The sequence below is a fragment of the Melozone crissalis genome, unplaced genomic scaffold, assembly GCF_028551555.1.
Source record: "Melozone crissalis strain CALT ecotype California unplaced genomic scaffold, PUWL_Pcris_2 ptg000006l_1, whole genome shotgun sequence".
NCBI lineage: Eukaryota > Metazoa > Chordata > Aves > Passeriformes > Passerellidae > Melozone > Melozone crissalis.
Window position 1 is genome coordinate 11,081,388 of NW_026535784.1, and position 24,622 is coordinate 11,106,009.

Here is a 24,622-nt window from a genome sequence, read left to right on the forward strand (position 1 = left end):
CACTGCTCTCCCTTTATGTATTTTCATGTGTTTTTCTCTTCAAAGTATTCTTCTAACATATAAATTAATCTTGCTTGCTCGATTTTGTTTTTCAGTCTTCCATAAAAATTGAAAAGCATGCAAATTAACTTCTCTTGTGTATGTTGATTCTGTTGCAGATTATGAGCTACTACTTTGCCTTTCTCTTGGTGCAAAGATGATACAGCCATTTGTAATTCAAAAGCCAGATTTGAGCTTGAATCACATTCTGCCTCCTGCTACAATTCTATTTCATTCCATTAAGTGAATAGTCAAGTAGAAAGTTCAGAACTAATAGTGCAACTGCTACCCTGAAATGAGGATATACCCCAGAGTTTCATACTTTTCTTTGATTCATGTGTGTTTGTCCTCCAAATGGAGGCTTAGATGTTCAGATCAAAGTCAGAATATGCAGTACTTCATCATACATTTTCCTTGGCAAGTGGAAATCAAGTTTCAGGGGTCAGTGACTGGCAAATTAGACATATTGACTGCAAAAACTGCATCTGTAAAAGCAGCAACCACTTTAATCAAATATAGTTCAGGGATATTTCTGGTGTTTTATAAGTAAAACAATAGACCCAAGAGACATTTATTGACTAAACTGAGTTTTGGACAAAATACATTTTCAGCAGGGGGAACAAACAGGTGAGTGGCACGTGTCACTCAGCTTTTCTGAACTATCCCAGTGCTTATAGGAGAAGAAATTAAATATTGTGGAGAAAGGGAGAATGAACCCTCATGAAGTATTCATAAAATATGAAAGAATTTTTTTTCCATGCATTGTTTTTATTTATTTATAAAACCTGCAGTTGAGGAACTGTGGAAAATTGACCCATGTCTGAAGCACATCACTTAATGTGTGACTATCATGTAGTGGTGAAGAGCTCAAATATACTAATTAAAAGCTTCAAAAAAAGAGAAGTCTGAAAAGATTTCTTTGTTTTTAAAACCACAATATTTTTCTTCAAATATAATAGCTCAAAAGCATAAGTGTCTCTGGTTTTATCAATATTGTCAGTATTCCCTACTGCCCAAATCCTACTGTGTCCTCTGTGTGATTAACAGAGAAAATATACTGCTGATCAATTAATGAAATTAACTCTGGAATTTTTTCTTACTAAATTTTATTCCAATAGTTAAATTCTTTGGTAAGTTTCAAACATCTTAGTTCTGAGACAGAACAAGTGTGAGTAAAGAGTGAACGTGGTACCATCAACCATCCCTTCTCAAATGTGAAAATGGGACCTTGCAATCATTTATGCTGTAGGGAAGCTCACCTAATTGATTCCTCACAATCAAAATACCTACTTTTGTCATTGGTGGCCTGAAAATACTAGGCATTTTTGTATAAATGGGTGATTTAGATCACTTGAATGTTTTTGTTAATGCCCTACAGGTGGACTGATGTTTTGTTTCTTTGACAGACTCATACACTTTACCCAAAAGTTCTACATTTTTTGAAATTTTTACATTAAACTTCCAGATACTCTCTCTAAATTATGTGAAACATGATGTATATGTCATCATAATGATGGATATTCATCTTAATTTATTTTTTGTACTGGCTTGGAATAATTTTCCTGAATAAACTTCTATTTTGACAACATTTACTCTGTTTCCCATGCTATAAAATCGCTTACAGGTCAGCTGAGTGGTAAGAAGTAGCACAAAGTGTTTGTTCAGCTAAAGGGATATGCCAAGGTTGACCAGCCATGATTCAAAATGAACATCCCAACAACTGTAGAGAATCACATGTGCAGATGCAATAGCCCAGAAGCCATTCTGTCAGAGCAACATTCATATTTCTATAAGCAGTAGCTGGTAATTATTGACTCCACTGATTAAAATCCAACACTCATTGAAAACAGGAACACCTTATTTGGATTATTAAATCTAAAAAATCTCCATTAGACTTTTAAACTCATTTGTTGGCCACATCACCTCTTTCACCAGTGAATTACAAATGTCCTGACTCTTACATCACATCAGTCTTTTAGAAATTTGATATAATATGAACACTAAAACCCACAGCATTACAGCATAGGATCAGATCATCTTTCTGCAATAATTGCCAAAATCTGAAGTTTTCATCATGAAATTTCCCTCTTTTTCTTTTGAAACACCTGAAATACCAATAAAGAAATTTTCTACCAGATTATTTAAAGAAGAGCTGTGCCATACTAATGAGCTGCTGCCTAATTAAACCAACCATTAGAAAGAAAGGCAATTACAGTTACTGAGTATTAAATATAATTGAAAGATACACACCAAGACACTGAACATCGTTTCACTGCATTTGATGTTAGAGCTGACCTGATCTCTTCTGGCCGTGTTCCCACAGATAGAGGAATTGAGAAATCCTTTCAATATTGGATTCCACTAACAAGATGAACAGTTCTCAGCAGCTTTAGGTTATCTTATTATTGCAAATGTATCAGTAGAATGGAGACATGAGTGTTACCCATGTAATTCACAGGGATGCTGTGAAACCCATTAAAAGTCACTAATCAGTATTGTACTTGAGGCCTATTAATTCTTTAATTCATATCAATGTGAGACTCCTCTTTAAAGCCTTTGAAGATTTCTCCCTTTCCTGCATAAAGATGATTGCTGGGAGGAGACTTTCTTCATACATTTAATTTTAAGAATCTCTGTGTATTTGTGCTGTATCTCATGACTCCTGACGTACAGGAGATAAACCCTGGACATAGAAATAGAGGGATAAGCAAGGAGTGGATTTACACAGCAGCTTTTCTGCTGGTAGCAACAAGTCCTGCCCTGGAAAAAAACAGCAACCCTGATGATTCTATATGAATAAACTGCTCCTAAAACTGACACAGGTTGCCTCTGTGGGTAGTGTGGGAGGAAAGAGCAGATAGAGCAGGTTGCCCATGTGTCTCATCCTAAGGGCATACTGTGGTTAGCTGACCTTGAACAGGGGAACTTGAAGAGCAAGGGAAAAGAAGGATATTACTAAAGATGAAAAATTAGTATTTGGAACCACACAGATAAGTGTGGGGAAGAGCTGGTAAGGGATGAGAACCCTTGACAAGAAATGGGTCTGTTCTGGGAGAGGTGACAATTATGATGATTTAATAGACAAGACCAGTGCTAATGAGTTGTGAACACTTCAGTTTCCTTTTAATGAAGGGATTGATTATCTGTGCTGGCACAGTCCCTGAAACTGGGTGTTCTCATTTGGAGCAGGAGAGGTTGGAAAATGAGATGGGTTTGAAATTGCTTGAATTCATGTCTTTTAAAGTTTGGAACCAATGTAAAAGTCACTGGTGTACTGATGTAGTAAAAGCAGTTTATTGTGAACTTAATATGGCATTTTGCAAATGGTATTTCTTACTAATTTGACTTCAGGAAATAAACTCTCAGTTAACATTATCTCTCTTTCCTCTGCTTCTTACTATGCTTCATTTTGACACTTGTAGGATGGTAATTGATATGACTGTGAAAAAAGGAAGAAGTAGAAGTTCCTAGAGAGTTTTACCATTCAGAATTCCCCAAAATTAAAAAAAATCAGGGTTTGACCCATTATCTTAAAATGCAGAAGCTGAGAGAGGAAAAATGAAACAAAACCAATCAATGTCTTCTTGTGAATTGCTGGTCAAATACACACAAATTTCTGTTAGTAAGCAAATGAATAAATACCCAGTATTCTGCAATTATATATAAGAAAAGTTATAAAACGCCAAAGTGGATATTCACCAATTGTTTAAAAGCATTTGGGTAATTTTTTTGTTGCACAGTGCAATTAAACACCAAAAAGCCAATCCACCTGTTAGAGGTAAAATTATTAGCCATCTAAACTACCTTTTAATTGCCTCCCAAATCTTAGCTCTTGATTGCTATAAAAATTCAATTTGCTTTAGGTGGGAAGAAAGTGCATATTTCAGAATATTTGTAAAATTCAAACCTACATGTCAACAGATCCGATAAATGTACGAACTGCATCAATCCTACAAAGGTTTTGCTACAGAGAATTTAGTTATAACCCTGATGTGGAAAATGGCTGAGGACCTGGAGAAAATACTGAATGACTTTCCCAGCTGTTGAGCTGTTTTTCTGGAAATATTTAGTTCAAGGTGTCTACTGCCCTTTTTGTGTGCTCTCTGATGAAACCCTGGTGCTTCAGAGGACTTCCTTCCTGCCTTTTAAATATTAATTTCATACACAATTTATGACATTGTCATGGAGACCAAACTTCAATTCTGCTGGTAACTTGATGGCCTCATGCTGCCATCAGCTGATTTTACAGTTTTCACCCTATTAACATTCCACTAAATGCTGATGTTCTTCTGTTCTCTTTCCAGTTCCCACTAGATCATGCTTCTGAGAATTGTCACCAGTTCTATGCATCAGCAGATGATGCACTTTCTGCCAAAAACAAAAGTAGCAAGTTATAATGGTAGCAAAGGAACAAACAAATTGTTTATCCTCCCTTGTAGATATCTAAATGAGCCTTTTAAATGTACATTTTTTTACTTCTGTAGTAATTGCTTTGTTTGCTTTTATTCAGTTCTTTGGGGCTTTGTGTGGTGAGCGTGAATGCATATTTTTGTTATTAAATATTTTTCTGCCACATTGTGAGAGAGGACTTGAGGCTGTGAGATAAGGTGATTTTCAGTCTGGCATTTGGGAAAGTGATTGTATTAGCCCCTTTTAATTTTTAATATTATTCTCTTGTTATTCATTTGAGGTGATTTTTTATCTCATACTCTGGTCTTATCTTTCTGAGCACAGACCATCATCACATCCACCTCACTATAAATGTTATGTTACAGATGAGACCACTTTTGAGCTTTTCTGATTAAATAGTGTTTTTCTTTCCTCATTTCATAAGTAAGAAAGTGCCAGTCACTTCTATGCAAAAACTAGTGTGCTTCTTTTTGAATGACCTGCCTCCCAGCAGGTGAGAAGGTTTGCTTAAAGCTTCTGGATCTGCTTTTGTACATGAACTATATGCACTTAATGACTGAACTTAATCACTGCTCAGTAATTAAGTCAGAGGTGCTTCACTGGAAAACAATTTGTGTGGAAGTGATTTGGTGCAGAGCCAAAATGGAAGGGAGATGCTTTAGTACAATGTAAATCTCTACAAGCAATGACCTGGGGTGGAGATCTTGGGACCCAAGTTGAGGGCAGCAGGGAAACAAAGGGAGAATGTGTAGTCCACAGGCTGGATGTGAATGAACACATCCAGCAGTGTCACAGCCCAGACTCCCCTCCTCCCTGCTGGCAAATGGAATCCTTTACCAGGAGTGAAACAGGGATAACCAGGGATAATGACATCGGTTCATGGGGCATTTGTTCTCTCCCTTCTACGTTATAAGCTGCTGGGTAAAGACAAAGAAATTTCATATTGGTTTTCTCATAAGTATCCATTGAAACAGACTGTTTCATCTCCAACCAGGGCTGTCTGGTGGTTCCTGCGCTGGGAAGTCAGAGTGAAAAACCTCTGACCTGGGGATCTGGCCAGGAACAACAAAGCTGTGCTCCTGTTAAAGTGGGATGCTGTTGACAAAATGCAGGGCAGTGACAGAAGGCAGTGTGTACCTTGCCCATTGTTAAAAACCTTCCTTTCTTTTCATTTCTGTTTTGCAGAGCAACCAGTCCTACATCTTGCAATACAATTTCCTTTCCTGGGGCAGAACCACAAACCAGAACAGTGGGGTAGCAGCCTCAGTAGGATGTGCAGGATGCTCTGCACTCATCATTTCCTCCTAAGGACAAGTTTGTGAGGGTGCTGAATATTGAAAACTAGAAAAGAAAAGAGAGATGACAGACAGATTTACCACAGTGGTGAAGTGCTCAGGGGTGTGTACAGGTGATTCCATATTTGCACACAGATGAACTTATAGATACGAACAATTTCCTGCTTCTTTCCTACCTATTTAAAGATGTGGCCTAAGAATTCAGAAGAATGTGAGACCAAGAAAAAAAAATGATCCCTGCTAGTTTTGGTTTTAGGCTGTTACCCAACTTCATTCTCAGAATTTCAGTTTTCTTGACTGCTTCCACTGCATTACCATGCCTGTACTCGAGATTGTAGTTAATACAGGAATTCACAGAGGAAACATCCTTTTTCTGCAGCTATTTGCCTCCCTCTGTCAGAGGATAAATTTGCATCTTCAGTCTACATATTTGAATGCTAAAAGTATCTTCCCACTTTCTGCTATTGTGTGTAAATTGCTATCAGCCTCTGCTAGAAGCTTGCTTAATGTGTTCAACAAAGTGATGCTTCTTTCTTGGTCCCAGTCCCAAATGCAAACGTTTTTCAGTCTCATAGAGCTTATTAAAGGAATATATTGTTTCCATTGTCCCATTCAATTTAGCTATAGCTGCCAGCCTTTGCACTGAGAGACAGATCCAGTTCAATTATTGCTTCAAATTAAGACAAATACTACTTGGGGGCACAGCTTATAATAATTTCCTCTTCATGTGGAGTAAGATAAATTTGCTGTTTGTTTGAACCTGGCTGAGACTTTTACAGAAAAATGAGAACCTCAATTAAAGCGAATCAAATGTTCAGAAGACATGTCAATTAAGAAAAAAATTTGTTGGAAACTTGCCACCTACATGTCTTGCCTGGAGCCAGACTCTTGACTCCCTTGCTAGTGGGTTGTGAAGAAGAAAGAGCTCCCAGGTTGGATTTCTGCCTTCTTCTCCCATATGCAGGCTGCTGGATTGCCTGAGCCAGAAGATCTACACCCACCTCAGTTCCTGGACTGCCCTGCTCTGAAGCTGTCATGTCACTAGGCTGGTGCCTTTCCCAGCTTTTGTAGTGTTTGGGCACACGTTAAAAATGAAAATAAAAATCTGATATTTCTATGGACATTTATAAGTATCAGTGAAACTAATTTTGAAGCACAGTTGCTTAAATTTCCTTTATTTTCTTTATAAGGAAACAGGCTAAGAGAGATTCAAGGTAAGATCAGGACATAGTCCTGAGGCAGGACAGGTCAGGAGGGGAAGCAACATCCCATCCTGTCTGGAGTCCCTGGAAACAGCAACTGCCCAGCCATTTGCTCATCAATACAGAGAATGGGCTGTAGCTCTTCAGCTGTACATTTGGCCATCCACAGCCATTGCATCCAGTTTATTCCTTGTCTCATCTTCCTAACCAATAGCACAGCCTGTCTCTGGCAGGTGGCTTGCAGTAGTGCAGAACATCCAGTCAGGGGAGTCCTCCTGACAGACATCATTAAGACCATTTAAATCTACTGTATTTAATTAATAACTTCTGCATTTTGTTCCATTCTTAACGCAGAAATAGTGGTTCAAGAAGCCCTGTATGTGGAAGCTGGGAAGTAATGCCTATGAGGCAGCTTTTAGTATTGCTCCTTCATGTCTGTTTCTGTTTGCATCTGGAAAAAAAAGATGTCTGATGGCAAAGGCCCTCTGTACAGCCCTGGATTTAGCTCATGATCCCTCCTCAGTGCAATGGTGCTTTTGAAGGTGATGTTTGCATTCATTGGGGTCTCTCCCTTGCTCCTGAGAGTTTGACATGCTCCTCCCCTCTGCACCTCTATTAACCTAAGCAATGTTTCCACAAATAACATGACTCTGACATGTTAAATTTAAAAAATGAGGAAGCACTGAAGGCTTGACAGACAATTTTGCAGAATAATTTAAATGTCTGGGGTGAGATAGAATGACAGAAGTTGACATATGAAGTTGCTTCTTTGTGATTGCTCTGAATCAACTTGATAAACTCAACTATAAATTAGAAAGGCAAGAGTTATCTCAGTTTTGTAACAAATCTTAACATTTATTATGCCTATAATTGGAATTGAAAAAACAAGATGCTGAATCTAAGGGTGGTAGTAAGGTTTGATTATTCATATTCTGAAATAAATTTCTGCAATGACAAAGACATTGCTTTTTGGCAGCAGTTACAATGAATAAAGAAAGTGAATCATTGAGATCCATTCCCAGAAAATTTAAACAAAGAGAATACAGGCAGAACTAGAGTTTGGGTTTGGGTTTTTTTTCCACTTGATGAGATCATAAATTCCCATTCAGCACATCCTCTCTGAAAAATATATTTGTACTCAGAGATTTGCTAATTCATGGATAAAATAAAGCAGTAAAAGGGTTTCCTCCCTTTTATTTCTTTAGAGCTATAGTTCTAACCATGATCTAAAAACTGTGTTAAACAACTTCTCTATCTGCTGAGAGCATCAAAGAATGTTTCCACATTGCAGAAAATAAGAAGACCCAAGAGGTCTACCAAGGGAAGATGTCCCACTCCACATGCTGGGAAAAGGAAGGGACATGAAGATGTGGCACACACACAAAATACAAATGGGAGCCTCAGTGCCTCCTGTGGCAGTAACCATGGCATGAGCGTGGCAAAGAGCTGCCATGAAACAGGACAACAACAATCATGGGTGTTGATTATCTGAGTGCTCATGCTCAAATGAATGAGCACAAGGTGCTGCTGGCTGAGAAATAACCGCAGAGATGTGCTGGTCTGGATCCTCACACTGCTGTGAGCCCGTGCAGGTCACTTTGGCACCAGCTGTGTCACTGATCACTGCTGAATGTGGAGAAAATCAATTGCTTATCATTATGTGGGAGTAAGATGTGTTAAACAGAAGAGATTTTTGAGCAGCTTTTCTTCCTTTGAGTTTCACTGATATGCTGGCGTTAATGCAGAGATAGCAATATAAAAAAAAATTTAAAAAAGCACAGAAGAATTGCCTATGTTTATTTAATTTACTTATTCCTATAACTGCTTAAAAGAATCTCCTTAATTCAGGATCCCTAACATGAAGGGCTCCTTAAGCTTTCCATACGCTTTACGCTGTCAAGCCTTCAGTGTTTCTCTTTTTTTAAATTTAACATTTTACTAAATCTTGTTCTTATTAAAGAACAAGGTGCCCTTTACATGGAGTTGAACATTAACAAAAAGCTTCTTAAGATGAGGTTGAGCAACATAGATAGAAAATTAGGGAAATTTTCATTATTTGCCTTTTTTCCTGGCCTATGCATCGTAATGTTGTGTTTGCAAGTTAATGACTTTCCTGTCTTTTTAACCTGAATAGATGAAGGTTTATCTTCCTGGAGTTAAATGTAAAATCAATTAAGTGATCAGAAGCAAGGTATGCACCACAGTTATGGAAGGAACTCAGAATGTTTTAAGACCAGCATAATTCAGAAAATCTGTCTTATACTTTTCTCTGCTGATCAAACAAAAACCAGTCATAATTTCTCTGACAGTCATAATTATCAACCTTTCTGGGCCAGTGAAAATGTACATGTGACTGTGATGTGCTGAGCATATTAGGCACTTCCTAAAACAAGAAAAAACAAGCTCTAGAGAACTTGAATTCTTCCTAGCTCACTTCAAACATCAGCCTCATCACCTTGGTCTGCCTCTGTAATCAGTGGGAAAAAGAGAAATTCCATAGGGCAGTTACCACAGCTGTGAGCAGGACGACAGTTGTCCTACTTACTGCACAGTGACCGTAGAGAAACCACTTTTGTAACCCAAAGTACATTAATCATGTACCCAAAGGTAATCTGGACAAAATTGGGTCGAAGAAACTCAGTTCTAGTAAGCTGTTGAGCACCTGCCCATTTGGATTTTTAAGGTTTCACCTAGGTTTCGTCTATGGGTGAGAAACAACAATAAAAAGAAAAGGTTATTTCATGCATGCTCATGCTGCTTGAAGGATCATTTAAATCACACTGTTATTTTACATTCCTTCCAGAAGAATTGGGTTTTACATGGAAATTGAATTTTGTAAGGAAATTTTTGTATGAAAGAAATCGTCTTTCAATTTAAACTGAAAACAGCTTTCTGTCCTCGCTTAAAATGACAGAGAAACAATAAGCCTAATTTGTTTTGCACTACATTCTTCACATTACTATTCAGATTTTTGCTTCATCTTTTGGGTTTGGAAAGCTAGCAAAATAACTTGCATGTCAATTAAGAGGGTAAGTCTGAAATGAGCTAGTGAAGATTTGACAGAGTGAGATGTGTTTTGGTCCATCCTGTTTAAATTATCTTAACATTTTAGAAATACCCACAATTAAGAAATAAGGTACATCATACGAAGAGGAATGTCTCAAAATGTTTGCATGCATCTACACGTGATTGAAAGCATCATACATCAGCACCACAGTTTTAAATTAACTCTATTATTGACAAAAATTAAGAGAAACTGCTGGAGTGAAACCTTTTGAGTAGCTGGCTTTATTCACCAGGATTATACCGAGTGGAGGAGATTCTCTGGAAGCTGATTGAAGAGTGTTTGTATATTTTTAACAAAACCAAAACAAGATGAACATTTATTTCAGTAGCAATGAGAAATTTTCCTTTATGGTGAAGTCAGGAAGAGGGAAGGGATAATAGGAAATTTGTCCAATTGCAGTGAGTAAATTAACCACAGAAGACTTATGCATGCAAGGAAAGACTGATCTGCCTTTTCTAGCTTTCATACTAGGAAAATTAAGGGCTTTGTGTAGCTCAGAGGAAAATCTCGTTCATGCCTAAATAAATGAAAAAGAAAAGCACTATTTTAAGCCGCTCAACCCATGCAGGGTGCCAAACACACAGAGATACACCTACACAATCAGTGCAGTGTCTAAGGTTACACACAGCAAAAACATATACCTATTCTTAACTCCAGTATGTGGTTTGTTGTTCATTCAATGAATCTTGTGCTGAAGATTAAATTTGTTATGATGGAAGCTTAATGATAAGTGCTGCAATTTTGATGTTTCTTTGCTTCATAAAACTGAAAAAAAAGGACACAAAATTGTCTCTAAGATATTACAGTGTTTTAAGTGAAAAATAGAAAGAGTTTGGAAATCATTTGTGGTAATCTATCACAAGTTTAGTTGCTCAACTTTGGATTTCAAGAAAGCATAAGTCCAGACCAAATAGTTTTCTTTCATTAACTTCTGTTGTCACAGCACAATTTTATTGCTCTGTGCTCCAATTATTTGGGTTATTTGATCAGGTACAATTCTTGTTAAGTAGTTAGCTATTAGCATTGGTAACTAATTTTTTTAAAACTTTCTACTAAATGAAGAATGGTGAACCTCAAATAATGAAGTTGTGAGACAGAGGGAAGAGAAACAGAGGAAATTTTCTATTGTCTCCAGAGGCAAACCTCTGCTCAAATTCTGTCCTTCAACCCTCCTTTAATTGTATGTAGTTTAGAAAGCCAGCTAGCTGCTGCAATGAAAAGGTTGCAGACTCATAGAATTGTTGAGTTTGGGAGTGACATCTTGAGCTCACCTGATGCAAAACCTCAGCTCAAGCAGAGTCACCTAAGACAAGTTTCCCAGTTGGGATTTTAGTATCTCCTCAAAGGGAGACTCCACAGCCTCTCTGAGCAACCTGTCCAACCAATGTTTGACAATCCTCACAGAAGTATTTCCTTGTGCTCACATGGGATTCATGTGTTTTAATTTGTGCTCATCACCTCTTGCCCTGTCACGGAGCAGCACAGAGAAGAGTCTGTCTCCCTCTTCTTCATTTCTGCCCATCAGCTGTTTGTACACATTGATGAGATCCCACCTAAACCTTCTCTTCTCCAGAGTAAACAGTCTAACTGTCTCCACCTTTCCTCATATGAAAAATGCTCCAGTCCTTTATTCATCTTTGTGGCCCTGCACTTTACTCTTCATGGACTGGAGAGCCAAGAATGGGATGCAGTAGTCTAGGTCAGCCTTGGCTTTCCTAACCCTGTCTCTGCAAGATCAGATAAGAGCTCTGTGTTCCTCCTGGATCACCCACTCTTATACACTTATATTTACTCTCTGAGCTCAGGTGGATGCCCTTGCTCATCCATGATGGCTTCCTTCTTCTCGTGCTTGATTTTCTACTTATCAGGGTGGACCATGTGAAGCATTGGAACATGCTCCCCTGGGAAGTGTTAATCATCCCTGGATGTGTTCAAAAGTCATGTAGATGTGGATCCTAAGGATGTGGTTTAGTGGTAGGCTTAGCAGTCCTGGGTTAATGGTGGGACTTGATCTTGCAGGTCTTTTCCAACCTAAAGGATTCTGTTATTCCATAATTTATGTATATATCAATCTCTGCAAGTTACAGACGGAGATCTTGACCTGCATCTCAAATGAGGTACAAGTTTTCAGTCCATTATTCCCCACGAGCTTTTTCCTCATCCACAAATTTCTCAGGCACCTATTTTCCTGGGTGAGCAGTTTCCTATATTGGTAGTGGGGCCCTTGTTTGTGTGAGCAGTTTCCCTGAGTTCGTCACACAAGCTGTCTGTTGCCTGCTTTAATTGGAAGTGTTTGAGACAAGCCAGAGACAAGAGAGACTCGTTGGCACTGCAGACATAATTGCTACTGCTGTAGTGCCACGTGCACATGAAGTGCTATAAATTGGCAGTGATAATAACACAAAGTGATAATGAAGAACTCGGTGAACATTGGCCAAGACACAGCACATCTCCAACACAGCTGAATGGAGTTCCGAGGCTGCATTCAGATGAGAGTATCAACAAATCCCAAGTGCCTTCTATATATATATGTTCCAATTCACTCAAACAAAATAGAGCTCTCATGCATAATTGTGATGTATCTATTTTAAAGTCTATAAATAGAACAGAATATAGTGGAGACTTTTCTTTATTCCACTCAACAAAAGATAAATGAAGGATAAAACACTTGGAAAACAATTGATGAAGAATGAAGCAGACTTTGGTCTCAGAGAGTAAAACTGAGTGAGGCTGGTGAAAGCTGCCATGCTTTTCATGAGAGCAGAACAATTAAAATGAGCTCTGAGGATATTGCATCCAAGTCTGCTAAAAATCCCAAACAAATAGACTGAGAAATGAGCTTATTTTGCATTCATTTGCAAGTCTTACTTTATCATTGGTCTAATAATATTTGAGAAAACACAGACTTTATCATGAGACTGTGTCATTAAGTCTACAAGTATATGAGCAAATGAGCCAGAAAAGTAATTAATTTTCTCCTGAAAAACAAATTATGAGAAAACACTTTTAGAGACCAGCCTTTTGCAAAAACAGAACTCTTAATATGTGGGAATAAAAATGTTTCCAGAGTCACAGTAATTGATAGCAGAGTGATTTTTTCCCCCGTTTCATTGTTCATAGTGTACCAAAAATTCATCCTATTTGTCTGAAATTTTCTAGGCCTTAAACAAGTGTTTATGAAAGTTTCAACTAATGCCACTTATTTTCTCAAAATTTACCTACTGCAGTGGTCTTCCTTGGAATAAGTTCATCCAGCCCTTTTCTACAAGATTTGAGGAAGCATCATTGTTCTTGGGTTGGAGAGCAAAGCAGGGACATGACACTGCTGAGCTGAGAGAGGGAACTAATTCCAGCCATTACCCAAAGGTGTGGTGGTGATGACATGAAGATGGAGAAAAACTCATGTACACTGAAAGCATGAGTGACACAAGTGACATAGGTCAGCAAGAGGAATCCTAACTAGATATAAGCAAAATGTTTCTTCAAGACTAAATGAGGCTGGAACATGCTTCCCTGAGAGGCTGTGGAATTCTCATCCCTGGAGACTTTCAAAACTGCCCTGGATCAGGTTCCAGGAAATCTGACTTAATTTGAAATTAGCCCTGCTTTGAGGAGGTTGGAATTTGGAATTCCTGACATCTGAAGAGATTTTCCATCCAAAATTATTCTGTGTGTCTCTTCTAATGGTCAGTGAACACTATTTAATCACAGTGTAAGAGATTTCACATGACCATGGGTCATATGCAAACCCTGGATCTAAGCTCTTTAGTCCCAGCCTAAAAGGAACAGAAAATTGTAAGAACTCTTTCTCATGTAGTAGATGACCACCTACATTTAATCATATGGTTTCTCTCATGGTTTCTCTACCATATCACCATGATGAAAGACAAACAAAATACCATGTTTTCATAGAATATGAAAGGTCAGGGTTGGGAAAGACTTTAAGGATCATCTACTTCCAATGGGCAGGGACACCTCCCACTAGATCAGGCTGCTCAAAGCCCTATCCAGCCTGGCCTTGAACATTTCCATGAATGGGTCATGCTCAGCTTCTCTGGGCAACATGTTCCAGTGCCTGTGAGTAAAGAAGTTCTTCCTAACATGAAACCTTAGCCTGCCCTTTCTCACAATCTACAGTTATTACCATAACCCACATCTCAAATGACCTCTTACTCCCCTAGCATTTGGAAAATCAGAGGCAGAAATAAAGAAGCTTCTTTTAGGTGGAGCAAAACATTCGTTGATTAGAACCAGGTGAAGGAGTGAAAGAAAATGTGCTCTAAAACAAACCATCTCAAATAATCAGGACTCAGAAAGAACTGAAACACTTCAAAAGAGCATTGATCAATAACTGTATTTTGTGCATGCAAAAATATAGAAATGAGGTTTATTTCATCAGCTGAAAGCAAAGTGCATAGTAATAGACCAAGCAACAAGTATTTTGCATTTTGCTTTTTCCTGCTTAGCTCATTATCACTTGCTGCCTGCCCATGGCGTGGTTGTGTGACTTGGGTATCTCAACTGATCCAAAAGTTGACAGTCCATATGGGAATGATCACAAAATCACAGAGAGGCATGGGTTGCAAGGGACCTACCTCAAGTTTCATCCAGTTCCACCTGCCCTGGACAGGGATGCCTTTCACTAGACCAAGTTGATCAGAACCATGCCAGACCTGGCCTTGAACACTTTCTGGGTAGGGGCATCCACAACTTTTCTGGGAAACCTGTTCCAGGACCTCAGCACCCTCACAGAAAAGAATTTCTTTCTAATATCTAATCTAAACTTGTCTTCAGTTTAAAGCTATTCCTTGTCTTGTCCCTCCATGCTTTGTTTCTTGTAGGCTCCCTTCAGGTATTGGCAGGCCCCAGTCAGGTCACCCCAAAGCCTTTTCTTTTCCAGGCTGAACAATCCCAATTCTCTCAGCATTTCCTCACAGAAGAGGGGCTCCATCCCTCTGATCACCTTGGTGGCCTCCTCTGGGCTTGCTCCAGAGGTCCCTGTCCCTCCTGTGCTGGAGGCCCCAGAGCTGGATGAGCCCTGCAGGTGGGGTCTCAGCAGAGCAGAGCAGAGGGGCAGAGTCCCCTCCCTGCCTGCTGCCCACTCTGCCTTGGATGCAGCCCAGGGCAGCTTTGGCTCTCTGGGCTGTGAGTGCACATGGCCAGCTCATGCCCAGATGATGAACAGTTCTTTCCCAGATCAAAGAGGATTTGTGGTCTTCTCAACCTCCTGGAGAGAGAAAATTTTCTTCCTTGTGAGGATAAATACTAAGCTGTCTCTAATTAATAATCCTTGCCTGCATGGGAGCTAATGGTAAATATTTACTATGCTAATAAGTCTCTTGCTGTCTTTGTTGAAACAAATTCTAGTCATCTTTCAACCTAATTTCAGGCTACTTTTTATTTAGGCATTTTTCTTACCGGTTTTATTTGGTTACTTCATCACTAAATAGACTTTGAGAAGGTATAAGCATGAACATCCAAATTCCTTATACAAGAAATTCCCCATTCTCAGGAGTTTTCTTAGACAATATTAAAAGATATTTTCATAACTTTATAAAGAAATATAGGAAGAATAAAGGAAGTAATTGTCCTTTGTTCTTAACAACATTTGTAGAAATTACTCTTGTCCTTCTGAGTTTGGAAACAGCGTATTTCCTTTTTTTTCCAACGATGGACTTCTATTATAGACTTTGCAAGCACAAATCTCAAATTCCAATAACTAATGTTTATCCATTTTCCAAAATAACTAAGAAATCTATAGAAATGTAAACAAAACTGACATTATGAAGGAACATTTCCAACATTCCTTCAAAATACTTGCATATTTGTATTTACAAAGTTAATAAATCTTAAGACTTTGTCTCTTGAGGCTTGTCCTTGGCTGGCAGAGCACACAAACTTCAACAAAAACATTAATTTGGTTGGCTTGGACACTTCATTTTATGAAAAATGTAATTCAAAGGTAAGTATTTGCTATTTGCAGTCGCAGTGGGTGTAACAGTTTTCAGCACACCTTTTCAGCCTAGGGCAGTTTGAAATGATTTGATGTTTGACTGATGAAAGTTGCTATTTTTGTCGCCTATATTATATCCTATACTTATGGCACCTTATATTACAGCTATATTTTATTCTACCATACCCATACAAGAGAGCCCTGGACTGTTATTTTTCTGCTCTGTTCTTTGGCAAATGTCAAATTATTCAGGCCTTTAAGTGACCCGTTCTTTTTCAATGCAGTAAATCTTGATTTAACCTGTTGCTGCTTTACAGTGGGTGAGGAGTATTCTGTGACATAATTACACAAAAATTGGACTGGTAAGAAAAAAAAAGCAAGGTAACCACATCAAGAAATGCCATCTACAGGGGGAAAATCTGCAGTTACTAGTGGGGGGTTTCTGTCACTGAAAAAATTCCCATGTCCCTTTAATGTTACCAGGAAAACTGGAAATGAATCCCTCTTTAATTTCGTAGTTAGGAGACACCAAGGATCAATCATTTGTCATATTCAGTGAAAAGCAGAAGTGTTATCTGAATGTATGAACTGTGCATACCTTGCTTTAACTGATTACCTCAAGATTATGAAGTTAGGTTTAGTCTTAATGATGAAATTTTTCTAATCTGCTTCTAATCTTTAATTTAAGTTGTATATAAAATATCCATCACTATGTCATTTTCCCCAGGTAATTCATATGAAACAAGATGTATTAATACTGGGTGCCTCAACTGGAAGGATTTAAATGAAAAATTACCCTGGTTAACTAAAAATAAGGAATGAAAGGGGGGAAAATTATCTTAATAATTCATCTGTAATTGCTTTTATGAAGACAGAGTTACAAATAATAAATAAATATATGATATAAATACTAAAAATTAGATATTATTAAAACAAATATACAGATATAAATGTGGAAACAGATACAACTTATTCAGACTACTTTGTTTAAATGTGTTCCCATCGAGGACTATGTTCAATAATAGTTTATCTTCCAGTCTGAAGATAATCAAAAATTCAATTCCCTGTTTGCTATGGAATTTATAATTTTATCTTAATTTGGAGAAAGATGATTACAATGCATTCAAACTTTTCTCCAACCAAGTGAAAGCAGGGGCTGGATCTGTATTTAGAACAGTTTTCCTATAATTGGAGAATGACACTACTTAGGAAAAAAACAAGAACAATTATTTCAAGTAATTTACTCTTTCATTTCAGGGAGGAATAGAACATTGTCTTTAGTATAACTAATAATGTATTATTGGTATTCAGTATCAATTTATTAATATTCAACATAAGTCACAATGTTACAATTCATTTGGAAGGTGTTTCTCCACTACCTGGTTAACATAAAAATCCCAAACAACCCCTGAATTTATTCCAAAACCCAATCAACCCTTTTCTATGTCATTTCCCTTGGAACAGATAAGAAGCTTACAAAAGTAAAATTACAGTGTTTGCTTGAAAACTAATCTCCATTGCTCTGATTTGCCACCAGCCCCTCCCCAACCAGCACCAACATTTTCAAAAATTCCTTTCTCCCATGGCAAGTATTTCACTTGTTTATTTCAATTCTTAGACCAATATATCAAATTCTACTTTATCTTTAAATACCGCAATAGAATAAAAAAGATAAAGGTAATATTTAATTTCTTATGTAAAGGCAGAATACTGGATTTGTGGGAGAGAGAGAGGCATAGGACTAGATTGCTTGTGACCATGACAAACCAAATTTGTCTAAGCTGGTACACAAAGTTCTATTAGCCCTTAAAGCAGGGTAGGAGGAAAATAACACCATTTGTTACCCAGCTGCACAGCAGGACCTGGAGAAACTCCTGCTCTGCATTCAGTAACTTAGAAATTGGTAGCTGCAAGATCTGCTTAGTGGAGTGCCTGACAGCTCCAGAGATCTTCCCCTGTTTGCCATGTCCAAGCTGTCCCCCAGGTCAAAGACACACAGTCTCACTAGGGTGAATTTCTTTACCTTCCAGGAAATGTCTTGGAGTGATCTTAATCACACTGTGGTCTGATCCAGACAGGGAACCACACCCATGAAGGTTTGACCCAGCTGGATCAACTGCATGGGGAAGACACCACTGCCCATGAGAAGAGGTGTAAGAGTAGCACCATGATGGGTGTCAGGTGTGAGAGAGTTTAGAGGGGGTGGGAAAACCTGCTGATACCATGCTGAACATGTGCATTCCTTCAAACTGTGCCTATACAGCTTTTGTCTTAACTGAACCAGTATACACAACACTTCTGGCAGGGCTGGCAGAGTTACCAGAGACTCGTATCAGTACAAAACAAAAATATAACTCTGAGTGCAAGAGCAGAAAGAACATCAGAGAGGATATAGGGAGCTTCACAACCTCTGTGTCTTGGTGTACATCATGCTACCTTCAACATCTATATAAAACTGACTTGTGCTCCCTCCACAGGTCATGAAAGATCACAGAACCATAGAATAAAAGGGTAGGAGGGTCTCAAGGATCATCTGCTTCAACCTTTCTCAGCAAATCAAGATCTAATCAAGATGGCCCAGACAAATCTGAGAAGTGTTCTATGTGGGAAGGCTGCCTAGTGCAAATATTAGCTGTACTTCTGAATGTCTCCCAGTTTAGTTTTGGTGTTGTTGGGGGTATTTTTGGTTTTGTTGAGGGTTTTCTTTGTTTGGATTTTGTGATTGGGTTCAAAGTATTTTGTTCTAGAGGTACAGTTATTCTGGAATGCCTTGTAGCTCTGTCCTTAGGGATTGCACTTCATGTCCTTACCTGAGAGGCAAGGCACAGTAGCAGGAGATTGATTCACTAGCAGATCTGACAGCCCTGGACAAAACCCATCTGTTGTCATCCCAGTCTGGATTCCCAGAAATTCCCTGAGGGTCCCAAGGCAGTGAATGGGTGCAGGTTGGTTGAACCCTGTAGGAAAGCTTTGTTTGATATCTTTCTAAAATCATTAGTAATTACAAATGCACAAAAGCTTCCCTGGCAGGTGACAAAAAACCACCATTCCCCACTCACAAGCACAGAAAACCAGAGTACATCAGCCTAAAAACATGTTTGGAGTGAAAATCATGTTCCACAAAGTGTTAGCATTTATCTGGATGTGAACAGGACTGCACATTCCATGGATGATTCTCATGGGTCTTTTGTCTAGACTAGACATTCACCTTAAAACATACTCATAATTAAAAAAAAAAAAGGGAATAATCATTGGATTTAAAGTTCACAGCAGTCACTCTTTACCCTGCTTTCACACTCTGCCCAAAAAAAAGACTAAGGACATTTATATCTCAAAACTAGAGGTGCATCACTACCATTCTACTGACATGTCATCATACGACTTTAGACACCAAGGGTACTCTTTAGTCCCAGACAAAACACAATATTTCACTTACTATTGAAGTAGAGTTTTCAATCTGCAATTTTTTTCCAGAAATTATTTTAATAATATAAGAAAGAAAGAAAGAAAATCTGTGCCTTACTTAAGTGGTAACTGAAGAGAAAAATTAACATTTTTCAGAGGATTGTGAGGCACTGGAACAGGTTGCCCAGAGCAGCTGTGGCTGCACTGTCCTTGGAAGTGTTCAAGGCCAGGTTGGATGGGACTTTGAGCAGCCTGGTCCAATGTGTGCAAGGTGTGCCCACACATGGCAGGGGGGTTGGAAGCAGATTATTTTTAAGACCCCTTCCAACCAAAGCCATTCTATGATGATGATTTTACCACTGCTAATTGCTACAATTTCTTCACCTAAAACAACAAGTGTCAAAAAAGAAAAAAAAATCTTAAATGTAATTACACTTTTAAGCTTCGCTTCTGCAATTGCTCCAGGCTCAGTAATGCACAATACTTGGAAGAATTTAAATATACTTGAAGTCTTCTGTTTTGTTATCCTGTTTATATGTTTGTGTGTTACAAAATTCTGGCTCTCTAGAGGTGAGCAGACACCATGTGCCACCTACTTTGCCATTTTGCTTCAGAGGTTTCACTTATTGAGAAGTAAGCTTCATGCAAATAAAATTACTTTCCCCTCCTGGCATTTGGCAGTCACACGGAAATGCAAGAGCAGAGTATGAAAGAAAGTCGCTTCTCAGAAGTGTGTTCAGAAAGAATAACAAGCATTAAATTCAAAATGAACCATCTGTGACAACCCCTGAGCAGTGCCTCATTTCAGTAAGTGCAAGCCTGGGAATGAAAGTGAAACCGTACGTAACTGTCAATTAAAATAAACTAATATAGACTTTTCTGCCTCTGGGGGGAGGGTGTGCACAGATTTTCTGCAAACCCTCTCTTTTCCATTTTCTTGGCATAAATTTTAAAGTTCAGGAGAACAGAATCACATCTGCAGCCAACATACATTACACACCTCATGGGAGCAAAAGTGCTGGAAGAGGCACTATCATTGTGGATCACTTCTCAGTATTCCATGTATAGCTGGCATAAGATAATATAGCTTCACATCAAAATTAATTCTAAAACAATTTATAAGAAAAGAGTGATTTCACATCAGAAATAAGGTATTTACCACACTCCATTTGGGGAATCTTATACAGTTGCATTTAGAAACTAAATCCAGAGGTTTCTGTCACTTCACTCAGAGCACAAAAGCCCAGAGCAATGGCAGCATAGCCAAGGTAAGTAGAAACACACGGAAATTCCTGCTTGCCCAAACATAATATGTGTATATATATACTCCACATTGACTGGCCTTACCTTTGGATTTACAGGATTTAAATCACATCAAAATTTGCTCCTCAGAGTGTTCAGCAGGCAGTTCTGGGAAAGGGTCCAGAAGAATTCAGTCGATAACCATGAAGACTCTGTCATTTTACAAGATATAGGTTGCTGACTGAAAAGAAAAAGTATTTTTAGGCAGTAAAATTGCAGTTTTACTCCTTATTGAATTTGGACCTACACTGCAAGCTGTAAAAAATACTCAGCTAATAGAACATTGTGTATTTTTATTGAACCTGGAAAATACCGCTGAGACAGCAGCTCTCAATGCTACCAGGATACTTTCCATAAACACTGAACTAGAGTTGTATGTGTGTAAATACTAAGTGTGTTTCAAGGCCTTCCATTTTATTGGTACTACTTCGTAAGGTATTTTATCACCTGAATGAGTGTATGGTTATTTAAGAATGTTAAAATCTTAAAGGTATTTTAAATTCTATTTTATCAACATTCAGGTGTTAATCCATGTTTCAAATAAGACAGTAGTATGGCAGTAGCTCAAGCTCTGCTTGCCTTCATGTTCTGGTTTCAGCTGGGATAAAATTAGTTTTGTTCTTACTAGAAGAGTGCTGTGTTTTGGATTTGGGATGAGAATAATGCTGATCACACTCTGATGTTTTGGCTGCTGCTCAGCAGTGCTCACCCTGTGTCAAGGACTCTTCAGTGGCTCCTGTCTGCCAGTGAGAAGCTGCACCAGGAGCTGGGGGGGAGCACAGCTGGGACAGCTGGCCCAAACAGTCCAAAGGGATATTCCACACCATCAAGTATCACGCTCATATAAACTGGGGGATTTGGAAGGGAAGGGCTGATAGCCCCTGGGGGACAGGCTTGACATCATTCAGGGAGTGGTGAGCACTGGTGTTGTGCATCACTTGTTCTTCTCGGGTTTTCTTTCTTTCTCTCCTTTTCATTACAATTATTACTGGTTTTATCCTTAGTACTGTTATTATACTTTCCTTTTTTTCAATTACTAAACTGTTCTTATCTCAACTCACAAGTTTTTACTTTTTTCTGGTTCTCCTCCCCTGCTCACTGGGGGAAAAGGGAGTGAGAGAGCATCTGCATGGTAGTTAGCTGTCACTGGAGTTAAAGCACAACACTTAAACATTTGGAGTCCCACCACAATCCAAGCCTGTTTGCAGGACTGACCTCAGCAGTGAGAATGCCTCTCTGTGCGTGCCTTTTGAGCAAATCAGGGACCTACCAGGATCTCATTAATGAGAGCCAGCCCAAGGCATGGCTGCGACTGCACCACCCACCCTGAGATCTCAGCTGTAACTCTTTCCTGCAGGTATTCCTTTCAAGATGAAGAGGACATGTTCATGGTGGTGGATCTCTTACTCGGAGGGGACCTGCGCTACCATCTGCAGCAGAACGTGCACTTCAATGAAGGAACTGTTAAACTCTACATTTGTGAGCTGGCCCTTTCCTTGGATTATTTGCAGAGATACCACATCATTCACAGGTAAGTGCATTTCATTTGAGGAGTGGGCTGCTTGCTTTTGGCAAAGCAGAGGAACTTTATCATATATCTGACTTTATAGTTCTGTTTATTCAAAACCCCTGTAAAGTTCCCATTGCTTATTCAAGGGTGGAATTTGGGTCTGGAACGTTTTCTTTTTAAGTGCTTTCTTTCAGTCCACAGCCATTCAGTAGCCTTGTATCCTTCTCATACTGCCCTTTTCTCCTGATCTCTTCCTATGATCTACATTTTTCACTGTGGTCTTCAAACACTAAATACAACCCATAATAGCAGCCTGATTGCTTTTAATTTATTTTTAATTCTCCAGTGCCCCAATGTTACTGAACACAAAAATGTTGTTGTAATCCAGTACCAGAGCTTCCCACAAGAAGATCAGGGAGCAGTTATAGAACCTAAAGCTGAGAATAATTCATTTACTGGCAGCATCTGCATGAAGGTCAGGAGGAAGAGAGGTGGGGAAGTAGGAATAATAGTACAAATCAATTGGAACAATGATAGATGCTGCATCCTTTTTGTACTTTTTATATCACAGCAATCTGTTAGGTTTTCTGCCATACAGTAGCAAAGATAGTATTCATTTCAAAAAATGTGTCAGGAATCAGGGTCTGTTTCCCTTAAACATTTTGGCATTTAACTGAAGTATCAGGGATAACTTCTATTTTTATGTCAACACAGTAACTATGAAATTATAAAATTATGGCTTGAACCTTTTTTTAACTCTTTTTTAGGCTAAATTCAGGGCTCTCTTTTCTGATTTGAGTGGTATGAATGCAAAAATACAGTTTTGTATATACAAAATCTGGATGTGGCTTTCAGAGACCGAACTAAACTAAGCTGTGCCATAGGTCTCCCAAATCCAATATGAACAAATTCCTTCAAATACATTAATGGAGAGTTTTCACCCCATCCACTTGCCAGAGCTGCCTCCTGATTTTGCAATAAAGATACAATAAAAAATATGGTCTGACTTTCAGAGGAGGAATGGCCAGCATGAAATCTATCTTAGCAGAGATGCAGTGGTAGGTGGGTATTTCATGTTACTGAAACTGTGCAAAATTCCAGTAAACATTGCAACACTTGCTTTGCTTGCAGTTAGAACTTCAAATATAATAAAACTTGCAAATATTGCAAGAAAATTCTTTAGTACACTGTTACTATTTTAGTATATTTCCATGAATTTTGCAGAAGTTTTATTTTCTCAGTGAGTATTTTAAAAGTGGAGCTCAGAATTATAGCTGACCTTTGTTCCTAATCCCTTAAGGAATGCTCTTGGTGGAAAACAGATTGGTGAGATCTTTTATGCAAATAGGCTGGCAAAATATTCATCAGATAATCCAGTTTGCAGCCAAAACTTGTATTTTGCTAGAAGTCTGTAGCTTAAAAATGTATCACAGAAAAGCCTGAGAAAGATGACAGATGTCTTGAAAGAATGAAGGACTGGATTGAAGTCATTGTGGTTGTTCATGGCTTTTTGTGACAATGTCTGCCTTGTCATGGTCCCACTGTGAAACTGGCTTGACACTTCTATCTCTTTTGTATTACTTAATCAAGTGAACACTCAATTTTTTTTTCCTTTTTTTGAGTCATAGTGGTTCAACACTTGCTGATTTGCACTGAGGTGGGGGAAGGCATGGCCATCCAGAGCTGGTTGTTGGTTCTGTTTGGGAGCAAGTTCTGGGATTTGGATTTGGCTTTCATCAAAAGTTTTGACAGAAAGATTGGACAAAATAACATTCTTTCAGGCTGCAGAGTGTCACTGACTGGTTGGCTAGGATTGTTGTCTAGGGATCTGCTTCAGGACCCTGCTGTGTTATGGAAGAGATGTTTATTTTGAAGCTTGCAGTCCTGAGATCTGCGTGTGTCTGTCCCACTTCACTGCTCACTGCTCAAATGATACAACTGTGGCATGAGTCTTTTGCCTCTCATCTAACACAAAATCCCAAATGATCCACTTGTCTATGGTCATGTTATTTAGCCAGGTGAGACCCAGAATACTCTGCCTTCTGTCTCACCACCACCTGGAACTGCAGTCTGTGGGATGGGTCTTCAGCTGCCTTAAATCTCTGTAGCATATCCAGCATCAAGAGTGCAGTGCTGACTCAATTTGGTGCAGGATCAGAGCCAGCAGTGATGCATGGTGAGGGCACATCTAGTCATTCCTTTATCACTGCAAACACACCATCTCATTTGGAGATGAAACCAGTGATCTGCTCGGTGTTTATACCTTGTGGTAGCAGGCCTCAGCAATATCATTGTTACCAAGTGCTTCCAGTCAGCATTCACATGCTAACCTATATAAGATCTTTCATTTTAAAATGAATGCGTTAGCAGCAAAAAGGAAAAAATGTTCGTAAGTCAGAGAGTCATTGAGAGAGCCTCTGAGAGACAACATATGCTAGA

General features: G+C 38.7%; 1 protein-coding gene across 2 annotated transcripts in view; it reads left to right on the forward strand.

Annotated features, from left to right (window-relative positions):
- The window catches only part of STK32B (serine/threonine kinase 32B), a 159,041-nt gene that overhangs the window by 63,925 nt on the left and 70,494 nt on the right, over positions 1-24,622 (forward strand). For both annotated transcript variants that reach the window (XM_054294447.1, XM_054294456.1), the window contains exon 4: positions 22,031-22,204. In XM_054294447.1, the coding sequence (XP_054150422.1) occupies positions 22,031-22,204 (174 nt within the window). The remainder of the gene's footprint in view (positions 1-22,030; positions 22,205-24,622) is intronic.